The 23390-nt window shown below is 37.7% G+C and overlaps 1 protein-coding gene across 1 annotated transcript in view; it reads right to left on the bottom strand.

Annotated features, from left to right (window-relative positions):
* Nucleotides 1-8769: 8769 nt before the first annotated feature.
* The window catches only part of ZNF532 (zinc finger protein 532), a 48455-nt gene continuing 33834 nt past the window's right edge, over nucleotides 8770-23390 (bottom strand). The window contains exons 8-10 of the mRNA XM_072416542.1: nucleotides 20980-21092; nucleotides 18649-18793; nucleotides 8770-14515 (exon numbers count right to left, since the gene is read on the bottom strand). Coding sequence (XP_072272643.1) covers nucleotides 14021-14515; nucleotides 18649-18793; nucleotides 20980-21092 — 753 coding nt within the window. The 3' untranslated portion in view covers nucleotides 8770-14020. The remainder of the gene's footprint in view (nucleotides 14516-18648; nucleotides 18794-20979; nucleotides 21093-23390) is intronic.

Below are 23390 nucleotides of genomic sequence, written 5' to 3'. Positions count from 1 at the left end.
ACATGTTTTCAGGTAGTAAAAAGAATTCAGTGAATCACAGCTTTTTATAGCGGAATATTTCAGTACATGCATTCTGCCTGCGGCTACATCCCGGGCAGTTCCTGAGAGATCCATCTCTGAGAATGCAGCCAAAGAGATGATAAAAGAGAGACGTGAGTTGTTATCTTGTTTTTCCGAAGCTCCATTCACTCTTCATGAAAAGGAAAACAGAGCTGTGACTCTGGATATAAAAAAAAAATCATGCAAAGTACAAATAGAACTTCATTGAAATGCTTGGGCTGAGGATATCCAGAGAGGTCTTTTTTTTAGGAAGCAATGAAATAAAAACATTTCATCTCATTGCTAAAATATAAGGCTGTTGCTTTTTGCTGATTACTTTTTTGGCAGCTTTTGACTCATGACTGGGGTAGTTCAGAAGAAGGCCTGTATGAATAAACTTTAAAGCCCACCTTCCCGACTGCCCCCAAACTAGATGAGACACCTAAATTTGAGTGGAGTTTAATGACTAATAAAGTTTTTATTTGATAACATTTTAAAAAACATAAACCCGTCTAAATGACTCGTTGTATACCATTGGAACAATGAACATTGCTTGTGATGATGGCACTCATTCACCTATGGTAGGCCCCCAGCCACCCCACACAAACACGGGTACAATATCAACTAACACAGCCATATACCATGGAAAACTGGTTACCACAGGTTGACCACCTGAACGAGGGCACCACACTAAAGATGGCTTCTCAACCATTTTTTTTATTACTAAATTGACCACCTTCAAAAACCCCAGCCAGTCACCGTTCCCTATTAAATAAATGTTTCAACTCTAGGAGAATAGGGGACTGGTAATGATGCATCAATGTACTATGAATAACTTGTTACAAGTTCGCCCTTCACCAGTGAGAACTCCCTGAAATGAAAAGTGACATATGAATGAATGAGCGTTGTACACATAGCGCCAGCTCTGTGAGAGGGGAGGAGGAATGATGAGCAGGAGGCACCCCACTGTGCTCTCCTCCTTTGACTTGTAATATGGTCGTTCCCAATCTTGGATCAGTACTGACAGATCCATGATCGACGTTGGGTGACTGTTGTATGCATGTCAGATTCTTGCCTGAGATGGGCACGTCTGTCTGTCTCAGGTGCAAATCATCTGACGTGTGTACATAGCCTTTGGCTTGAGAATTGCTTGTGACAATTAACCTGTTGGTGTCCCCCATTTAGGATGTGTGCCAGTGGTCAGAGGTCTGTATTATAAAATCAAAAGTTTTCAATTTACAAGTAGAATTGAGGAAATTCCCCTATTTAATGTACAATGCTGTATAATATGTTGGTGCTACATAAATATTGTTTATTATTATTATTATTATTATTAATAATAATAATAATAATAATAAATATTAATAATATGAAAATCAAGTAGGGGGACTTCTTTAAAAGTCATGAGAACATCTGCCCCTCGGTTGGAAGATAGATATCTCAGCACAAATTATTCCCAGGGAGATATAAGCAGCTGAGCTTTTTACTGCAGCCACATATTTATTAATTATTGTTTTATTGATGCGTTTTTGCATTAAAAAATGTAGAATTCTAATGTGCTTGTCTCTCTATCAAATATATCCTTTTATTGAATTGTAAAGCTCATTATGTAAAATAATATTTTTAAGTGGATCTCCTAAACAAGACAATATTTACGTGAATTGCAGCTTCTGTAAATGTCAGGAGCAATGATTACACATAAAAGCTGAGAGAGAGAGAAGTTTATGTTTTTCATGTTTTATTATTTTCTCATTACTTTTTTTATTGTACTTGTATATTTATTACTGTTTATTGTACCTGTATATTTATTACTGTTTGCTTTCACGACCCTTTGAAGACCCTTTAAAGAGCACGCTGAGTTTTAGATATGGAATCCCAGAATTAGTTTTAGACTAGCTGACTTTTTTTGTAATTTAAAAATACAGATTAGGACCCAAGCGGAGCCTACCCTTGCTAAGGTGACAACAGTTTTTCTTTTGCAGTGAAATCATTGTAGCATTGTCATGCTTGTTGTTGATTCGATGCTGACACCAGCACCATCCAAGAGTGAGTACCTAACAGAACAACATGGATAAATGTCCTGTGTCTTTTTTCTTTGCATGCCTCTCTCTCCCCTATATATCAAAAGCAATATATCTGCTTTCATGCATTCTTACTACATGTCCGAACCAATTTAAACTGTCTCTAAAGTCAAATAAATATTTTTTTTCATTGTGGAAAAGTTAACTTAAAGAGAAGTGAAGAAAAAGGAACATAAAGAGATGAGGAGATATAACCTTCTCACCTTTGTCCCCTATAAATCCATCCAGCATTATTCCATAAAATCATAATTTATTTCAATATTAAAAATTACAGCTATCAACATAATAAGGCATACATAGTCTCATATGTTGCATGTTATAGTCTCATGGACCTCTCAATGCGTTTCGTAAAATGTGCTTCTTCAGGAAAAGATGCTAAGACTAGTGCGTCCTAGTTACACTACACTGCCATAAAAACAACAACATAAACCTACACAAGCTGTCCCATTTTATAAACAAATACATTAAATAATTATTACATTTGTCCTGTATGCCCATATGTCTTGTATTTCTGAGATTGACCGTGGCACCATGCCTTCATAGGTTCCAGTTATTTGATTTACAACCATTTTCATCAGGACAAACAGTGATAGAAAAATCCAGTTTGGTATTCACCAGAACATTAAGGAGAAATCTTTGAATTTGGACACCTGTTCTGGTTCTCATATTGGGAAGAATGTCAATAATTTGCTGCTGTGTTTCCGTTACCGGAAATTAAATCTCCCATTAGGATACAGGCAGCAAAAACATGTGATAGGTAACTTTACTATTCCCCACCCTACTAAAAAAATATTCTCAGTGACAGTGGGGTTTATTTATAAACAATTGTGATCTGGGATTCTCCGCTCTTGCGATCCTGATCACCAATTTTAAAAATGTCAGATTTATAGAGGAAGAAATGGTGTTTGTTCCTTGGCAATCAGGATATTAACAGCAGTGAATGGCCTTAAACTATTTACCCCAAGGTGGAATTTAGAAGTTTTCAACCTGAATCGATAAACTTATCAACATTTTTTTTTATTATAAACCTTTTATTGTAGTCAGCTGCCAATAGTACAACAAATGGAACAATAATATGAACAACAGGGAAAATAAAGTTTTAACAATAATAAAAATGTAACCAAAAAGAAAGTGTTACCCCTCTTTGGGTTTATTACAAAGGACTGTATCTGGAAAAACCCTTTGCAGCCTATTCACTGCGGCTGTGTACTTAATACAGTGACAACCAAGGGGAAAAAAAATGTAATCCAGTATATGGCAAATTTTATCAATGTTGCTGCAAATAATAAACTCCAGGCAAATATTTACATTCATGAATAAAATACATATATGAGAGCTTCTTAAATTCCAAATGAAGGACAGATTTACAAATCCGCCAGTAGGTAAGCAGCGTTCATATATGCATTTTATCTTTGTATTTAGATATTTGCCTAAGATTTAGCTTGAACACACATTGATACATTTCCTTACTTGAAGCTTCCTATAAATCTTTCATAAAAAAACTATTAAGCCAACTATATGTTCCTTTTGACTATAACAACAGTTTTGCTTTAAATGGCTCAATCTTTTTTCTCCAAGAGCAAATTACAAACAAAGAGAAAGGTGACAAAGTCAGCACATGCTAAATAAACTACAACTTTTCAGCTCAGAAGGATCTTTAAAAAGCACTTTAGCACTGGATAATTTATGACTACATGCGTGATAGGAGATGGCTTTCAAACAATGCAGCAGGCACAAGTGAAGGGAATTGCCTTTCAGTGACGCTCCATTTCCTGGTATTTCCCCACAAACTGTGATTAAAAAACTCTGGTTTGATTGAACCTTTGACGAGAAAATGGAAAAATGAAAACTTTGTTGTGTTTAATTATTGAGTGCCTCAGAGAGGTTAAAATAAAATATATTTGCAAAAGAATCACAGGGGAAGGCATCCATAAAGTTTTAATACGTCTTAGAGACCCAAAACTCTATTATAAAGAGGTTGCAGTGGAAGAGTCACTTATTGTGTATATAATGAAAGAAGGATTAGGTCAAAAGCAGGCACGGGTGAACAATGGCCTGCTGGGCATATACAGCCCTGTGGGTTTTGTAATCCGGCCTGCTTTTACATGTAATTTATATCAATTCATACAAACACTCTCCATCCATCTGATACTGGCCTAGTCTGTCTATCAAATTTTCTAAACTCTTTGTGGCCCCTGAGCCAGGAAAGTTTACCCATCCCTGGTCATAGGTAAACAGGTAAGCCATGCTCTTAAAGTGAGGACCCCCATCAGGAAGTATATCCTGTTGGTCAACTTGACATTTCTTTGTTTTAAACGTAACCTAATTTCTTTAATATTCATATTATTATAATGATCTTTTGGTTATATGTTGTAACACATTCAGTGTTGATATCATTTACTTGATATTAAACAGCACTAGGAATGAGGGAAATTAAGAGTTTTTGTTTCTCTGAAGTTTTAGGGAAAAAAATAAAAGATTTTGACAAAATAGGTTAGGGTCAATGGGTCTTATTTAGGAAAGATCTCCTTGACTGGAGAAGATAGACTATTATGGGTGAACATGGATGATCGTGGAAAAGATTTTATTAAATCATTGCATGTTTGGCAAATGTTTTCAATCCGGGACCAAATCTATTGCAGATTTGCTGGGTCACCCAGGTTCACCCGTGATGAGTTTTTCTTTCCCAGTCTTGGAGATCTTTAATCAGGCCCAATAAGTAAAGGCAAAATGGATATGAAGGGTACATTGAGCTTTAAATGAAAAGATAAATCTTTCTAAAGTTGTTTTTAACTCTATTGGATCCATTGTGCTGCTGAAAAAAAATTGATCCCCTCATTATTTTAATTTTTGTAATAGAAAAAAATATCAGACACAATATATTGGTAATGCACATTAAAATACACAAAGCTACAAGAAAAACTCACAAACACACACACACAGCAAATAACAACCTGTTTTTGTCATATACATAAAGAATACCCATAAAGTTGTCTGTTGTCTTCCTGCAGCTGATTTTCCCCCCATTACTGACCTAAAGGACCTTATTCCGCACAGTATCTTTGTGTGCAAGTGGCAATTTTGGTAAAGGCAGGGATTTGCATCCTCAGGTCAGACCCTCCAGTAAGAAGACCATAGAGCAGCATGGTAGTAATATTAACAAATCTACCAGAATTAGCCCTGTTATTTTACAGGAGATGGCACTTTTACATGGCACTGTTTAAGCACAATTAGCTTGTATTAGGAGTTTAGTTCCACTTTTAGTTTCTGATACCACTCTACCTGCATATCATCTGTCCAACACCCTGCAGCATCTTCAGCCTCCTTTTATCTGTGCAGAGATGTGCCTTTCCTATTAGCCCCTGCATTTACTCTGAGGCTGTGCTGCAGACTAATTCTTGGTTCCAGCCTTGTTCTGCTATTGGCTGCTAATCTTATTTATAGCTTTTTTGTTCCAGGCTCTGGTTGCTGTTTACTCAGCTTGCTACCTGGGACTAAAGCTGCGTACACACGGCAAATTTTTCTCACCCGATAATCGGTATCGGCCAATTATCGGGCGAAAATCTGCCGTGTGTACAGTCGGTCGTCGTCCATCGTCCGACGACCGTCCTGGCGGATCCATGGACGATGGACGACGACCGATCGTAATGAAAGGGAAGGGGAGAGCGCGCAGCAGGGTGCCGCTCCGTCGCTCTCCCCCTCCCCTCTCCATAGAGCATGAACGGTGCTGTATGTACAGCATCGTTCATGCATCGTGCAGTCTTTTCTCGTTGGAAAGGATCTAGAAAGATCCTTTCCAACGAGAAAAATTGCAGGTGTGTACGCAGCTTTAGCCCAGCTATACTCTGCCATATTGAGCCTTTTTGGCTACCTGACCTCGGTCTGACCTCGAGCACGCTTTCTGTTGTTCCGTCTGCCCTGACCCGCGGGCTGCGACCTGCTGTTACGGAACCATCACCCTTGTAGGGTGTTCTGGTGACGACCAGGAGCCACTTAAACTCTGTGCCCCATGTAATCCTGCTGGGAGGGAGCAGCCCTAGCAGTTTCACTTTCATCTAAAACTTTATATTTTCTCCATTTTTGCATAGGAATTGTTCGTACCCCTGACTTTATTTGTCCTGGTGACTACTGACATTAAAACAGGAAGTTATAGAAAGTTCTACTTTTTCTATTAATCAACAGAATAAAGCAATTGAGGGGAAAACATTCATTAAGAACATTGTTCTAGAGATAACTGCCTAACGCACATTCAAAACAGGTGTTTTAACCTCCCATTACAAAAAAGTTTTGGCTTCTTTTACACCTTTACCTAAAAGACTTGCTTTACTTGTCATTTTTAGTTATTCCTGCATTTGTTTTGCTTAGATCAAATAATAAAAAGAATGTACTTACTCATCATTGCATAGGCTTTGGGTACATCACTGTTCAGGTCTGACAAATAGCTCATGGTGTCTTTGAAACAACTGAAAGTCACATTTGCTGGAGTAGCCATGATGATGAGGTTTAAGGACATGAATGCAAGCAAAGTTACCAGGACCATCATAACACTTGAGAAATAATTTTACTAACACCACAGAGTCTGGTTTTTATAGGCAGCAGGTGAAGTCTTCAGGAAAATCACGATGACGATTTCTGTTTCCCAAAGCAGCTGCAGGAATTAGGCACAAACACATCTGTGTAGAAAAATCAATTATTACCCCAGCTTTAACTGTGAATATAAGGAGTCTCAGGTTTCCCCACCACTACGTAGACAAGTCCGCTGACTTACTCCAGTGACGCACATGTAGACATGCACCATTAAAGTGTTATATCAAATCTACTACACTTAAATAGCTAGAATAAGGAGAGCAAAGGTCAAACAAGTTCACCCTCCATAGATATAAAAAAGAAATAAGGACCATTACACCCTTACAATTTCAAAAAAAATAATAATAAAAAAACAAAAACAGTTAATTCATATAAAGAAATAAGCATAAAAGTGGATGAACTTTGTATAATAAAAAAATGTGACGTTTTAATTTATATACTGTAATGTAATGCCTTTTTGCACGAGTGCTGCTGATGGCCTCTTGTTCACCTAGGTGCATCAAAGATCTGGAATTCTTCTAGTATGCATGCCTATCTAATGGCACTAATTGTTCATTAAAGTAATAAAAAAACAATTAAATAATAAAAAAAAGATTATCCATAATTTTATATAATGTTAAAATATCTTGATATGTCCACTTTAAAATTCATTTTAATGCTGAACTGCAGGAAATTCCATATATCAAATACTGATAGCAGTTTTACTTGCCAAATGATTTATATCTCATTCTATCAAATCCTGAGATTGATACAATTTGTACCACAGCATAGCCTGTATGTAGTTTATCTTCCATTTATAGGTCCCAACCCCACCAAATGAACAGTAAAACCACACTGATAAGCACAAATCTCTGTCAGTCTACTCATCCTTCTACCAACACAAATCTTGTCGGGCTTCTTGCATTGGTCTCCTACTTTCTGAGCTCTCATATATAGCGACTTTATTCATTTGTGCCTTTTTTATTGTAATGGTGTTAGGTTTATGGCAATGTATATACAGTATATTCACTATGTGGCCAATTTGTGGACACTCCCCTAAATGATGGATTCCAGGTGTTTCCATTAAAGAGTATTGTTGATACTACATCATAAAAGACACATTAGACACAATTGTGAGCTTCCAACCATGTGCAAACAGTTTAGGGAAGACCATTTTTGCACCAGCATAAGTGTGGAGGAACTTGAGTGGTCAGCTCAACCTGACCTTGCCCTTAGTGGAATACATCTTCTGAACCAGGTCTTCTCATCCATCATCAGTACCTAACCTTAACAAAACCTCTTTTGGTTGGATGGGAGCATATTGAAAATCGCACACGGAATGCCTTTTCAGAGAAGTGGAGGCTGTTATAATATCAGTGGGGCAACTCTTACAAAGCTTTCATAATTCTGTTCAACCAGTCTTTTTTTTTAGGCACTACAGCCAAGTGGTTAGGCTCTACTTCAGAGGCAGTACAAAACTAATTCCCATCCTGGGATTGCATAATGAGATTGCATTATATTAATTTTGGCTTAATTACATAGTACTTAATGTTACATAGTAAGAAATGTTTAGTTGTTTCAAATAAGTCAAATATAAACTGATCCAAATATAAATTGAGGTACTTAGTTTTACCTAAAATTCAAAACAGCAATCAATGGAAATGCCAAAAAATTGTGAATAAATAGTTCTATCATTTGTTAATTTTAAAACAGTGGAAAATGAAATCATATAGGCTCAGTCTGTATATCTCTTTTTCCCCTTCTTTCAAGTTAAACTTTTTTGTACTTTTCGGCTGGTTATCATGAGTCATTGCTCTTAAAAGTTATTTAATGCACTATTATAGGCCACAAGTAGATGGTGCTGTGTCACCATGTACTATGTGTAACAAACTCATGTCTCCAATGGAAAGACTTATACACTGTACATGACAACACAATGTCATCTACTAGTGCAGCCTGGGTACAAACCAAGATTCCTAATGGAAGAATTTCCTAACGGTATTTTGAGGTAATACAAAATATCCCAGTTTATCCTCAAGTATATGCAGTATTTGTTGAAAGAAAAAAAAAGATTTGAGTAACCTTTTCCAATTCAAATATTTTACTTTTATTTACATGTGAAATGTATTTCATACAATTACAAAGACACAGAGAATATAGGCATAGAATATTTTGACAGCAGCAAGACTTGACAATCACGGAAAGGTCATCATGCACTTCCAATATATACACAAAATATAGATTTATAAAAATTAATACAAAATAAACATTTTGAGATACATAAAAGGTATAAAATAAAATTAAAAAAAGCAATAATAAAACAGATCCTAGAACTCTCACAGAGAAATATAATTCAAAATGGACAATACTGTACCTATTTTTAGTTTTCTATTTTTTCCCCTAACTTTATATGTTACAATAAGTCATAGCTTCACAAAGAACTGTGCAAAGAAGAAAATGGACCTCCATTTACAAGATGCCTTTTAATTTTTCCCTTGGTCCCTGTGCATTAATAAAAATGAGTTCCCTAAAACATGACACTGGTGGAAACATTTCAATGTCATTATCAATTCCATTAAACAATAAAAACCACACACACACACACACACAAAAACATGAAGCCCAACTCCATACACATTTGGAAGGGTTGGATTTTAATAGCGGGCTGTGTCCTTGTTGATCAAATGTTGTCAATTCAGTGGGGGCACAAAGAAGCAGTAAAGCTTTAGCACATCTGCAATGGGCCTGACTTCCCTCCAGGACTGTAGAAGCTAGACATTGGCAAACTAGGTGATCCAGCAAACCTAGAATGGATTTTTAAAAATCATTTGCTATTAGTAAGCAAACATTATCAAGTGCAGAACCAGATCCATTCCAACTTTGCTGGATCACCCACGTTCTCCTATGATAGTATATCTTCTCTAGTCTTAGAGAGCTTTAATAGATTATGCCCAATGTATGAATTCCAGTCTTTGACTTCCTCCTAAGTGACACCAACACTCATCTAATTTAAGCACAAGCATCACAAGGATATGAAGTAAGGGAATAACTCCCCAGTGGTGTAACAGGCAGACGTGTAATACTTTACACTAAAACTAACACAAAAACACACACACACAATATTGGCATTTATGTTTTAAACATAATAAAACCCTTTTTTCCTAGCCGGACAGATCTAAAATAGGAATGCAGAATATGTACTTCTGTAAATAGTATTGTTATCTTCTTATCTATACCTATTTATAGAATACAGATTACCTTCACAATGTATTACAAGCTCTTTAAATGTACAGAAATTATATACTATTATTTGCAGTGTCAAAAACTCTCCATGCTCCATCCAACTAACTTCTACAGCAGCCATTCTCAACCAGGGTCCCATGGAACCATAGGATTCCTCAAGAAGTTGCTAAGGGTTCTATGGGCAATGGCTGAGCGTCTTCCAACTAAATGGTGCCTATGTAGTTCAGGGTCTAAGACCACTCGGTAGGGCCACAAGCATGACCCCAATAATCATACTTGTCTATACAAATTGACTTGGGGCCATTGCATTAATAGTGACATTCTTCACAATGCCCAACAATATGAAGGGCATTTTCTCAATCATTTTATTTTAGCAGGGATTCCCTAAGACCTGGCCATTATTTGTAGGGTTCCCCATGGTTAGAAAAGGCTAATAAACAGAGTCAATGATAGAATACTAGATGCAGTAACTACATATATAAACTGATCAGTTTACATACAGTTTACGTTTGGTGGGGTTTACCACCAATTCACGTGCACTTGGGGATTAGTATCGGTTCTAGTGCCTGCCATGTGGGAATATTTCTAGCTCGTTTTCCACTGACAGGTTCACCAAATCAAAAAATATTCTAAAAACTTTGATTCCTTGCTACTTGAAAAGTGCAAGCATTCCACAATCATCTGTACATAATTTATAACCAGAAGCTTATTTCTGCCATCTCAAACAAATGCAAGTGTTCAGAGAAAGTTGTGATGGGTGGATGTTGGTGGTTTGTCAACCACCTTGGATAATCCTGCTTTATCACACAATGTTTGTAGCGTCTGGCAGGATGCTGGGTTTATGAAGTTTATAAAGCAGCAATCACTCCATTTCACAACTGTCCATATGAACTAAGCCTAATGGATAGTTTAAAAGTCTGTACAGAGCAAATGTACTGAGAAAGGTAATCAATACTATTTACAAAGCTTATTCTTTCAATGTCCTAAACTACAGTTAGAAAAGTAATCTAATAAGAATTTCTGCAAAGAAGACATGTTAGAGAAATGGAACAGTACTTGTAGAAAACATAACATGATCATATTCCTATCAATACTATATTATTCCCTATGCTTGCCTTTAATTGGCCCTATGGATCGCATGTTTCTGAACCTGCTGCCCATAACCTTTTTGCCTTTTTAATTGTTTGACTACTTGAGGGGTTGCAGCCTAAATATTTACGTGGAGGTAGAAACACTGTAGAAGCACAAATTCAATGATACCAGGAAAATAGTAACCTACAGATTAAAGATAACCTGAAAAAATTGAAAAAAATGGCCTGAAACTGGAGTCAGCTTGCAAAACCTTTCTAACAATGTTCATGGGATTCCAGTTTGTGGACGTTCTCTCTTTGTTGGACTTTCTCTCCATATACCCCACCACAGCATAGCCCCCCAAAAAATCTCATGTTCAAAGCCTAAATCTGATTCCAAAAAATCTAGACATTGACAATGAGCCTATGCTCATTTTTTTTAACCCCCCCCCCCAATTATTGTATGGATGAGCTGTGAAGTTCTTTTGATGGCCTCAGAGATAAAGGTGGAAGGGAAAGGGTGAAAGAACCCTAAACATCAGACAGTGCTATAAAGGGAACATTTTGTTTTTTAAAAATGAAGAAACCTTCTTTTCTACTACATTTGTTAAACCATTTAAATGCACACCAAAAAATGTGAATTTTAAAAAGCAAATCCTCCTGTTAAAGAATTCTTAATTATTTTCTGGTTTCAACAATACATAGAATGAAGAATTAACCACCACAGATAGTGGATAATGCACTGCCAACTGAGAAATGTGTACATGTAAACAGAATTAATAACTGCAAATTCCACCCAGGTCATGAAATGTATTAAAATTTATGGTATTGTACTATTGTAGCTAAGCAAAAGATCAAAAAATGTTAGCTGCCATCTCTGCAAAGGCCATATATATATATATATATATATATATATGAGAAGCTTGGCTACTAACAATAAAAATGTTTCCATAAAATTTCCACCTGAAACAAGTCTTGTACAAGAGGTGCAACGATGCTTTGTGGCAATACTGAAACGTTCAGTTTTTTTCCTATCGAACAGCAGCTTACTCTGGACGTTTTACATTTCTGAAGACAATCAGCAAACTGGTGAATGTGCAAAACATGTTATAACAAATACAGTACAATATTTCCTAAGGAAAAGAGCATTGCACAGTGCTTTGTGCCAAACCAACCAGAATGCCCAGACCTGGTTGCTGAGGGTTAATACACATAACTTCTGCTCTGTATGATTGGGCAAGTCTAGGGGCATCAAGATGTTTACATGTGCTGGTTTTAATGGGTCAGCCTTTTTTCCAACCCCCCCCCCATTTTCTCTATTTCCCAGCTTCCCTTGTCCTGATACAGCTAAGCTCTCATTCTTATGTTTTTCGGATTGGTGGGACCATGTAAACACATAACACGAAGAGCCATGGCGCACAGCAGATCCATACCAACCACACAAAAAACAGGTGTAATTGCCAAAACAGTAAACTGATTGGTTGACATGGATTACTGTGGCCGTTACTTATAGCACTGTGTTATTATAAAACCCCAATACCTACATAGCATATCTGTACAACTAGGTCAACTACAATATTAAAGGGTACTTTTTTACACCTGTAAGCCACACTATGAGAAGCCTCAGATGCAAGGAGCCACTCTCTGGCTACTAGTTGCACCTCATTTCCAGGGCATTGAAATTAAGACCAATACAAATTACTAGTCGCTAATATGCGACCTGAAGTTGGAATATCTTCATCCAAGGCTTTTCATAAAAGTATTTTGCTTTGAGACAGGTACCCCTTAATTCTACTTTTAACCTAGATAAATTGACATATAAAATAACTTTTTTTTACATTAATACAGTCACAAAGGGTATAAAAAAGAGTCCATATTTACATCTGTTGTGGATTCTAATGGAATACTGTTCTCATAAGGTCAGTCTATCAGTGTCTTGAAAAGAAAGGTGAATAACGATGAAGAGTAAGTATTGCCATGGGGTGATTCCATCGTCTTAGTCCACTGATAACTGGTTGTTTTTCGAAGGTACTTACAGCTGATCCAAAAAAAAGTAGACCCATCAGTGAAATAGTGGGGACCCATTGTTTGTGGTGAACCAATAATCATGGAGGTTACAGCCTGTTATTTGTGGGCAAAGGGAAAAAATAGATTTTTAGTGTACTGGTAAAATACAAGTCAACTAAAGGCAACCCTCTTAAGTTTCTAGTTTTACATCCAGTCTTCTCCTAACTGCTTTTTGGTGGTCTATTACTGCAACTGATGGTCAACCAATAACCAATACAACCACAACCCCAACTTCTTAAGCAGCACATCAATACATCTGTATCAACTCATTATTAGGGTTTCTACACAAAGCAGTAAAAGCTTAAGAGGAGTGGTATGTCCATGATGCATAGACATTTACCTGTATTATGGGAGGTTCTGCCCTGATTTGATCTCGGGCCACTCAACCTAAGGTGCATATTGTCCCAACTGTCCTCATTTCATACTTGATTAGAAACCTCCCACACATGTCCCTTTCTTATCAATGAGAGTTACCAGGAGCCTCTACAAAACCAGAGATAAGGTTAGAGGCATCAGTTGCATCTTGGAGGCATTTAGCCCTATCTGGTCTTCTGGGCTGGGTGGGTTTGAAGTGGATTTTTTGATACCCTTGCTTCCTAGGCCAGGTTCCACACCAATCTAACGCACATCCCTCTGTAGGAAGATACATTTTTTCAAATGAAACTATGAAACTCACTTACTTGTCTTTTTTGCCCTAAAGCTATAATGTGTCACCTGTTAAGTGCCAGACGGGCATTACAATAAATACTGCAAGTGATAGAGTGTGGAGACTTGTGTATCTACAACTGCAAGGGCAGAACTTGAATTTACCTTCTAACAAAAGTCCTGTGTATTTCCCTGTGAAGCAAGCACCCCTTGAGAATTGGTTCAATGCATAAAATGGCTGCTTCCGCTTAATAAAGAAGACAGGTACACTTTAATTATAATTTTGTAGTCCTCATTGTAGAGGCAATGTCACTTCTCTGAAGAGCTCATCCTTTTAGACTTTATAAAAGCCATCCCATGAGTCCTCATGTGGGTGTTTAAGGCAGCTTCAGTTTCGAAAGTCTTAGCGCAAACTTTGCACGTTTTGTCAGACATTATATTATCTGCTGATTCTTTCCCAGCTGCTGGTTTATTCTCCTGCTGAGAATCCTCCCCAGAACCGTTCTGTTTGCTCGAGGTCTGTGGCTCCTTGAGCTTGTGGACAATGAAAAGGTGTCTGGAGAGGGACACGTGGGAAGTGTAACAGAGGCCACATTCCTGGCACTGGTAGGAAGAGCCATCGGACTTGTGCTGAGGGATGTGCTCGTGAAACTGGAGAAGATTTTCTGTTGTAAAGCCACACACTGCACACTTGTGGACCTTAAAGACATTAATCTTCAGTTTCTTCAGAGGCTGAGTAATGGCTCCTCGGGGCGACCTGAATTCCACAACTGGTTCTTCCAGCTTGCGCTTTTGTGTGGGTACCTGTAAGAAACCAAAATCATTCACCATTAGATACATATGACTATTCATAGCTCTAACAAAAACCACAAATAACACAAACCACAAAAAAAAATATGTGATAGATATACAGGCAGGTAAATTTAAATACTAATCTCAAACTTAACTGTAAAAGAGAAACTTGACTGCCTACATTCCAATCTTCCTAGTAACTGAGACTGTATTCCATTTGTGTACAAATATGGTTTAATTTTTTTTCTTTTGATGAGGGAAAGGGGCCTGGTTAGGTTCCAAAAACCCTGACCTCCTGCGGGCCATGCCTCCTATTTCCACTCTATTTCAGCACTGCAGCCTCCATTAGTTACTTTAGCATTTTATAATTTCCTGAAGTATTGGGTAACAGCGTACTCCACCGTGCACCCTGGGTCATCCTGATTTATTGCCGTTGTTGTGCTCTCTGCCAATGTAAGCATTTTCATAGATACCACTGTGCAAAGCAATCAGTCTCTGCTTGGCTTCTAGTGCTAGCCCTGACTAATGCAGACGGTTACAATAGACTGGTATGAAAGTAGATTGACATATATATGTTAGCTGCATATAAAAAAATGAAATATTTTTAATTGACAAATCACAGCACCTTTATTGTTGGGTGATTTGAAATTGATATGTAAAGAATAAAACACTTTTTCACTAATTTATTAATGCTCTTCAGGACTGGAGAAGATAGACTACCTTAGGTGAACCTGGGTGAACCAAGAAACATGAAATTTATTTGTTACAAGTTATTTGCTATTAATTTGCAAAAGTTTTCAATCCTGTACCAGATCCATTCCAGGTTTGTCAAATCACTTTTGATAGTTACTTTCTCTAGTCTTGGAGAGCATTAATAAACCAGGCCCTTTGTAACTAGAACCATATTGCACTTTGTATACAGGTAGTCCTTGGGGTAAGGAAATCCCACATACAGACACCAGGACTTCTCTGCTAGATGTGCAGAACGGAGGCTTGAAGGGGGGAGGGGGCAGTTTGCATGACTTACAGAAGAAATCTTTTGCTAAACACAGCTGAGGTTGTGGGTGATCTTAGGGGGTGAGCTCTTTTTGCAACCCCTTGTAACTCTTTAATGACCAAGACAAAATCTGCAGTTGTTTCTTTTTGCATATCAAAGCACAGCTTACTCCAGAAGTTAATGAATGTCTACGCTCCAAGTTTTTACTTTTTGCTTTGTTCGTGATTAACTCACAGTGAGGATTTTATACAATTACTGACACCATGTTGCCTAATAATATGTAGAGACAAACATCTGTCCTAATTGCATTTATTAAAATAATGTACCTGTTCCGACTTACATACAAATTCAACTTAAGAACAAACCTACAGTCCCTATCTTGTATGTATCTTGTATGTAACTTGGGGACTGCCTGTACTTGAGCCTATACCTTTATATAGATATATCTAATGGGGATGATTAATGCTGTTGTGATTTTGATGTTTGGTATATGTGACACTGTGTTTGTGATCTATATGGCTCAAAACACATCAAACTGCATTACTTATATACTTGCGGAAGTATTAGCAAGGGCATTGTGTGAATACTACAAATACAGGGGGGTATGAGAAAAATATCCCTGTTTGAGCAGAAAGATCCCCAATGCCTGGGACATTTTTAAATTACATAGGTATGCTGTGTAAACTTATTTACAGCAGTACAATTCAGAAAGATAAACAAATAGGTGTCATTCTATATTAGATTGTTTTCACCTGTCACCTGGTATGGTTTCTGAAATGTGATTGGTTGCCTTTTCATTAGTACGGTTTATAAAAATAGGTATGACAGGGTTTGATCTGTAGGATATAAAGGAGCTTTCTATGACCAGTCTGCTGGTTGCTATAGTGATATTTATATATATAACAAAGGGAAAACTGCAGAAAGACCTGAAATCCCAGGAACATTACAAATAATGACACATTATCAGACTGTACAATATATTAATGTAGACCTGATTTGCCATCCTGTATGGCAGGGGTGTCAAACTCAAATACACAGTGGGCCAAAATTAAAAACTTAGACAAAGTTGCGGGCCAAACTTGAAACTAAAATAGCACCGCTACTACAATTCCCTGCGTCTTTAAAACAGTCTAATGCGGGTGCACACCTAGGCAGAGAGGCTGCTGGTCTTTAGACGCGAATGATGCCGCTACTACAATTCCTGGCGTTACTTGCGTCTATAAAACAGTCCAATGCAGGGCCACACATAGGCAGAGAGGCTGCTGGTCTATAGACGAGGCAGAGAGGCTGCTGGTCTATAGACGCGAGTGATGCCGCTACTACAATTCCTGGCGTTACTTGCGTCTATAAAACAGTCCAATGCGGGGCCACACATAGGCAGAGAGCCAGCTGGTCTATAGACGTGAGTGATGCCGAAAATTGTAGTAGCGGCTCAATTTCAATCCAGCTGTAATTTAGGATTCCTTTGGGGGCGAAAAAAAAGGACATTGCGGGACAGAGTTTGACACCCCTGCTCTATGGAACAACCAGACCAGTGTTTCTTTGCATGGGGAACCCTGAAAAAAAACCTTTAGTGCTTAAGGAGCCCCTGCTATTATTACCATATCTACAGCTCACAGTATATTAGCATGGTTTGGTCAGTGTGAAGAATGCCTCTTACATGTCATCCATACAGATAGCCAAAAGGATCATTGGTGTCACGTGAACTGACCTGAGAGTCACAAATTGCTCGTTGCTCAAGGAACCCCCAGCAACCTTTGCAGAAACCCTGGTAGAGAAACACTGATCTAGACTGATTATTCTCAACCAGGGTTCCTCTACAAGTTGCCCAGTTACCTTGAGTTGTGGCTAATTGGCATCCTACAAAATGATGCCTTCATACCAGGCCAATACCTCTTGGCAGAACCAGAAACATGAAACCAGGGAACTTTATTGTTGTTTGCAACCTTCTGTTGACTATTATAAGGGGACATACTTCCTACTGCCTACTGAAAAGGCATTTTCCTTCATTTGTTGATTATAGCAGAAGTTCCCCAACATCAGGAAATTCAGGTTATTAGATGATTCTGAGTTGGCATTTGGCAGACAAGCAATAGATAACCCACGACTGCTGCGGCTTCTGCCTGGTCATTATCAATGTGATGAGTTTTCCAGAGGCATAAAGAAACGAAAGTATGTCAGACCTCATCTATCAGTCATTGAGCTCCCATGTAAGATGTTTTGTAGGGTGTATTGGGTTATAATGGGACCATACGTCAATCTTACGAGCTTGACGTACACAGTTGAACTTTCTCAACAAACTTCTTTATTTAGCTTGCTCATCTGGACATTTTAAATGTGCCTTTTTGGTATCTTAAAAGATTTTGTTTTAAATTTCTCCAAATCGATCAGTGTACTTTCTGTGCCTGGGAACTCCTGGTCCAGAGCATTATAGCTATTGTTGTAATTCCAAGACAATGCTGCAAGTCTCAGTAGACATAGGCTAAGCTTTGGCGATCCCATTCCTGTGCTACTCACAGTTCTCCTTCCTGGAGGGGAAGTTGTAACTAGGATCTTGCTATACAAGGATCTGCCTGCTTTTGGATCTATGCTTCCCCAACATCTCCTGCTGCTCCCTGATCATTACTTACTAAGCATCATATCATAAGTCATTAGTAGAACAGCTTTGACATGAGGAAGCAAAGCTCTGCCACTAACAAGATGGCAAACTTCACACAGAGATAGAATACAAAACAAGGCATGCTAGTTGGTAATAGGGAAATGATCAGCTGCATGGAGACCCCACTTTTTACCGATGACTGATTCTTCGACCTCTACCAGTCTTTGGGCACAGCTTCTAAAATACAAGTCCTTTGGTTTACAAGGATAAAAACTGCAGCTTATATAATACTTGCAATTTAAGTCCCTTCTCTAATTATACTTTCTGCCTAATCTGTCCAACTCGGTTCATGTTTTGTAATTAAAAAGAGAGTCAGTGCCATCAGAAAATCTATATTAGTCATACGCAATGTTAGGGTGCACCTAGTATTAAAGGTTTTTCTTTTATGTAAAACATAGTTTTAATAAAAAAGAAAACTGTAAACAAAAAATAAATTGTCCTCAAACCATTTTTAATATCTCTTTTTATTATGTCAGTATTAAAATTTACCTTCGGGTCTTTCTCCTCTGTGGTCTCTGCCATTTTCACTTCCCCTCGGTCTTTCACTTCAGGCTCTTTGATGCCGTGCATGAGCTGAATGTGTTTCTCTAACATTAAACGCTTGGTGAAAGCTCGCTTGGTATCGGTACAATGCCTAGAAAATGAAACATTCACATAAATCACATTCTACATAAAAATGTCTGTCTGAAAATGAACCTTTGAGGAATCCTATAATGTAAAATAGCAGATTTAGCAAGAAGCATAACCTGTGAGGACAAACCTTTTATGTGTGTATCTGCACTATAGCACATTCTTTATAGACTCTTCAAACCTCTACATTCTCACTCCCCTGTAGGCACACACTTCCATGCTTGACATGGTAATACCCATGTTTGCTTAAAGAAAGGTGGCTAAGGATCCATTGGGGGATACAGGATGGAAGAAATTCCTATTCCTTAAGCAAGAGTGGCACCTTGACTGGGCAATATAAGAAGTCCATGCTTTTAGCTGATACTAACAAACCAAAAAGCCAACGTATATTAAAATAATGCACCTTTCTGTATCTAGATATCATCTGCTGTCCGGTAGAATTTTCAAAATCTTCTGATAAGCTATTGGTGATCAGTTTCTGTGGTTGCTAGCTCTGGCAAACCCCCACGCAGGTTACTACTGGCTTATCACAGTGACATCACTAGATCTCACTATCCAATAATATAGAGCTGGAGGAGCGAAGGAACACGTGCAATAATTATCATTGGAAAGGAACGACTAACGACCATTCGTCCGATAAACGTTAACAAAAAAAAGTGCACACAACTGACCTCAATGAACGAGGATTGTCGCTGGAAACGAACGACCTTACTGGCAGACCTGAGTGAACGACAATTGTTCGCAATCTATTGTGTGTACGGTCGTTCAGTGATTGTGGATGGTTCTGCAGTACACTTTATCCTTTACATGTCACTTTCTAGCGTGTGAACAATATTGGTGAATTATATTTAAATGATCGTATCGTTACAGCTTGTACAGAATTGTGCACAACACGATCGTTCAAAATAATCGTGCATAATCGCTGATCTGTCGTTAGTCGTTAGTTTTCTAATTATTGCACGTGTGTACCTAGCCTAAATCTTTCCATTGCAAAGTTCCTCAGCAGTTAAGATTTAGGCAAGTCTTTATGTGTACTATAAAAGTAGATCTGTAGGTGCCAGGTGGACCTGGTCTGAAGTATAGTCTTTAGTGTAGACAAAGCTTTCTCCTAGTTTTCATATCCTTTCTATTCCCATTAACCCTTTTTTCTTTTTACCCTATTTTATTCTCTTTCTTTTAATATTTCTCTCCTTTATTTAAAACTTAAATTTGCAATGAAAGAAAGGGGTGACACTTTGTTGGCCTTCCTTAGGATTGATAGTCATGAGAGACAGCAGTTGCTACAGGTTCTGTACATGTTAGTGCCTCTCCTTCCTGCAGGATAAATAATCTTATGATTATTTGTGGATTTGACATAGTTTTCGGTATGTGAGGGAGGGTTGGCACACACTATGATTAAGCCTGCAGGGTGAAACGCGTCAGAGGATTGATTGCGCCTACAGATGTGATTTGGATCAGTGGCTACTTGTAAGATTTTAACTGAGGATTTTCAAAAACTTTTTGCTTTTATCCTGGCAAATTTTGAAGAGGGTTGGCACACTTTTTTCTTTTTCTGGCTTTTTTTTTTTTTTTTTTTGCTACTGTGTACCTCATAAATCAATGTCAATGTTAATCTGCTTTCTTTAAACAAAAAATGTTAATAAATATGGTAAATCTAAAACACACTGGATACCTTAAAATCATGTGTCAAAATGATCAATAGATCCAGAGACAAGCAGCTGAATTTATATGCAAACCTTTCCCTGAAAACTCAAGCTTGGTTCTACTACCTTACATGTTCAGAGCTTTGACATTGGACATTGATGACCTTCCAGCACATTAAAAGGCCGTAATGGAAGCTTACGGTGCAAGTGTGGGTGGAGCAAAGTATTTCTTAAAAGATGCACAATTATTTATTTGTCTATAGAAATTTTTATTGCTATAGTAAACGTATTTATAATACTTTTCACCCAGATTCAAAACATGTTCTCCATACTGCATACAGAGTCTTGGGTGAAAAAAGTCAGTTGCTGTAGACCTATAAAAATACAGCCAGTATGTATCTTAAATGTCAGCATTTCACTTTTTCCTTTTGCAAATAAAAGGGAGCAGAAGAGATCATATGTACATGTAATATCCTAAAAGGATTAAGGCCCCTTCATGTTACAGATTGAATTATGAGTCATTCAGGAGGCAAAAAGAAACACTCACGGGCAGGTGTAAACCTTGCGGATGCCTTTGTGTTTGATACGGTTGTGCCGGCACAAACTGTGTGATGAACTGAAGGACTTGTCACACTGCCGACACGGATGCTTCTTCATGTGCTGGAAAGAAAAATACAGAAATATTGGCATTGCTATATAAAATATATATATATATATATATATATATATATATATATGTTCTGTTTAATGGGTCTTTGCTTTTTATCAATATTGATGAAGCAAAGAACAAGCTAAAAGAATAATACATACCTAAACTTTCCCATTACAAAACAGTTTTGCATAAGCAACGTTTTAAAGCTGTATACAAACAGCAAATTAAAAATGCATTCTTTTATGGGCCAGCAATATATTATACTAAAGAACCCAAGACCTTAAAACCTGCTTGTAGGACAAAACATCACATGATAATTAGAGAGCACACTGACATTCAATAATGCAATTTCTCAGCCTGAAATTTCATTAAACTTAATTTTGCATCACAATGCATATCTTGCATTCCATGAAGTTTCAGGGAAATTACTCTTCAATTAAAAAAGTATGCAATATAGCTACCCAGGATAAGCAAAAGGAAACTCTCTCTGGCAGGAGTAAAACTTGCTGATGTATTTTTGTTTTTATGCACTTGTTTTGTTGCGAACTGTGATAAACTGAAAGACTTAAGTTTTGACTTAAGTTTTTTAAATAAGGTTTATTTTAGTACCATCGGGGAAGAGAAAACATTGGCTGTAGTCATCAGTGTCCTCAGTTCATACAAAGAATCCATTGAAAGAGATTTATTTCCATTTAATGTCCCCTTATTAAATAATAAAATAATGGGATAATAATGGGATGGGATGATATGGAAACAAAACGCATATTTAGATACTGAGTGAGAAGGTCAAATAGGAACATAAAAGGGTATCTAAAATATATCTGTATTTGATTGTTTTTATGTGTTTTTTCAAACGTATTATTTCCTTTGTATTTAGACCTCCAAAAGTTTAAGAAAAAAAGAACACTTAAAATATACAAAACATTCATTTCAAGCCCTAACGAGCACTAACAACCACAAAATGTCACCCTTCCTGTTGAGTTCAACAGTGGGGAAAAAATCTTTATACAAAATGGATTCTTTGAAGTTGTAAAAATGGGCTACCACAGGGCTAGTAGATTCCATCAATATGGGCCGAATTTGCTTTTAGATGTGTAAAATGTAACTGGCCAGTAACATTTATAAGAAATAACAGTTTAGAATATAGACCCATGGAGTATCTAGTTGCCTTTGGGATTAGGAAATATTTTTTTTCCTACTAGACCAAATTGGACCATGCTTCATAAGGGTTTTAATCCTTTGGATCAGCTGTGGATTAAAGATGATAAAAAGTGTTTTAATTTACTTTTGTGTTTTGGTTGAACCTGAACGACAAGTGTGGATTTTTAGCTATTTACATAGTATGTAAATAATTAACAGAAGCAGGTACAAATTTGCAACAAATAATGTTTGCCTACTTGCAATGCATACAGGTGGGATTTCTCAAAGTATATCTAAATCTTTGATTTAGTTTTTTACATTTTGTACAAAATAAGGGAAGGTGAAAACCCTTTTCCTATCTGTGTCTAATTAAGAAGACTTGGGGAGAAAGGGTCACTAGGGGGCACTATATATTGTACAGAAATGTTGTGAGCCCTGGCTTCTCCAGAGCCTCTAGTGGTGAGAATGTTGCGCTGCTGGTTACTGCCAGGTTGCAGTCTTGGGCACACGGGGGTGGGCAGGAAGATACACAGTACCAAATCACTAAGCAGCAAAATGGTTAAGGAAGGTCGCAGTCAAGGCAGGCACCAAGCAAGAGAGGTCAGAAAGCCAGGAGTCAAATACCAGGGATCCACGAAATAGGCATCAGTGACACAGGGGCCACTGCGGACACAGGGGAACACAGGTGACACAGGAATATCGACAGGGAAGAACAGTGGAACAGCACAAGGGAACAGCCGGGGAAACACCAGACTGGGCAACAAGGGGCAACATAGGTGCAACAGGTGTACAGGAACTGCTCAGCAGAACTAGGGGGCTCGGCACTAGTGGAGACACATTGCACGAATGCTGAGTGCTGTGTCTGAGCCAGCTAAATAGCTAGGGATAATTAAGAGTCTATTTCCTAATTGGGTTGCGGGATGGGAAAAACTAATGAAACTTGAAAGAGCTGGCACGCCTAGAGTCAGAACTGCCCGCATGTGAAGGAGAGAGGCGCCTGCTTTTTAGCGAGGAAGAGGTAAGTGTGACAACAAGAATCAAGGGGACATTTTTTCCAATGTAAGAGAAATCCTTTTAGTAGTCACAGCCACGAGTACTACTCATAGAAGACTTCCTTTTTATTCTTGTTCCAGTGACATCTCTATTTTAATGTATTTATAATTAAT

Source organism: Pyxicephalus adspersus, chromosome 6 (genome assembly GCF_032062135.1).
Source record: "Pyxicephalus adspersus chromosome 6, UCB_Pads_2.0, whole genome shotgun sequence".
NCBI classification, from domain to species: Eukaryota; Metazoa; Chordata; class Amphibia; order Anura; family Pyxicephalidae; genus Pyxicephalus; species Pyxicephalus adspersus.
This window is presented reverse-complemented; position numbering and strand designations above follow the sequence as displayed.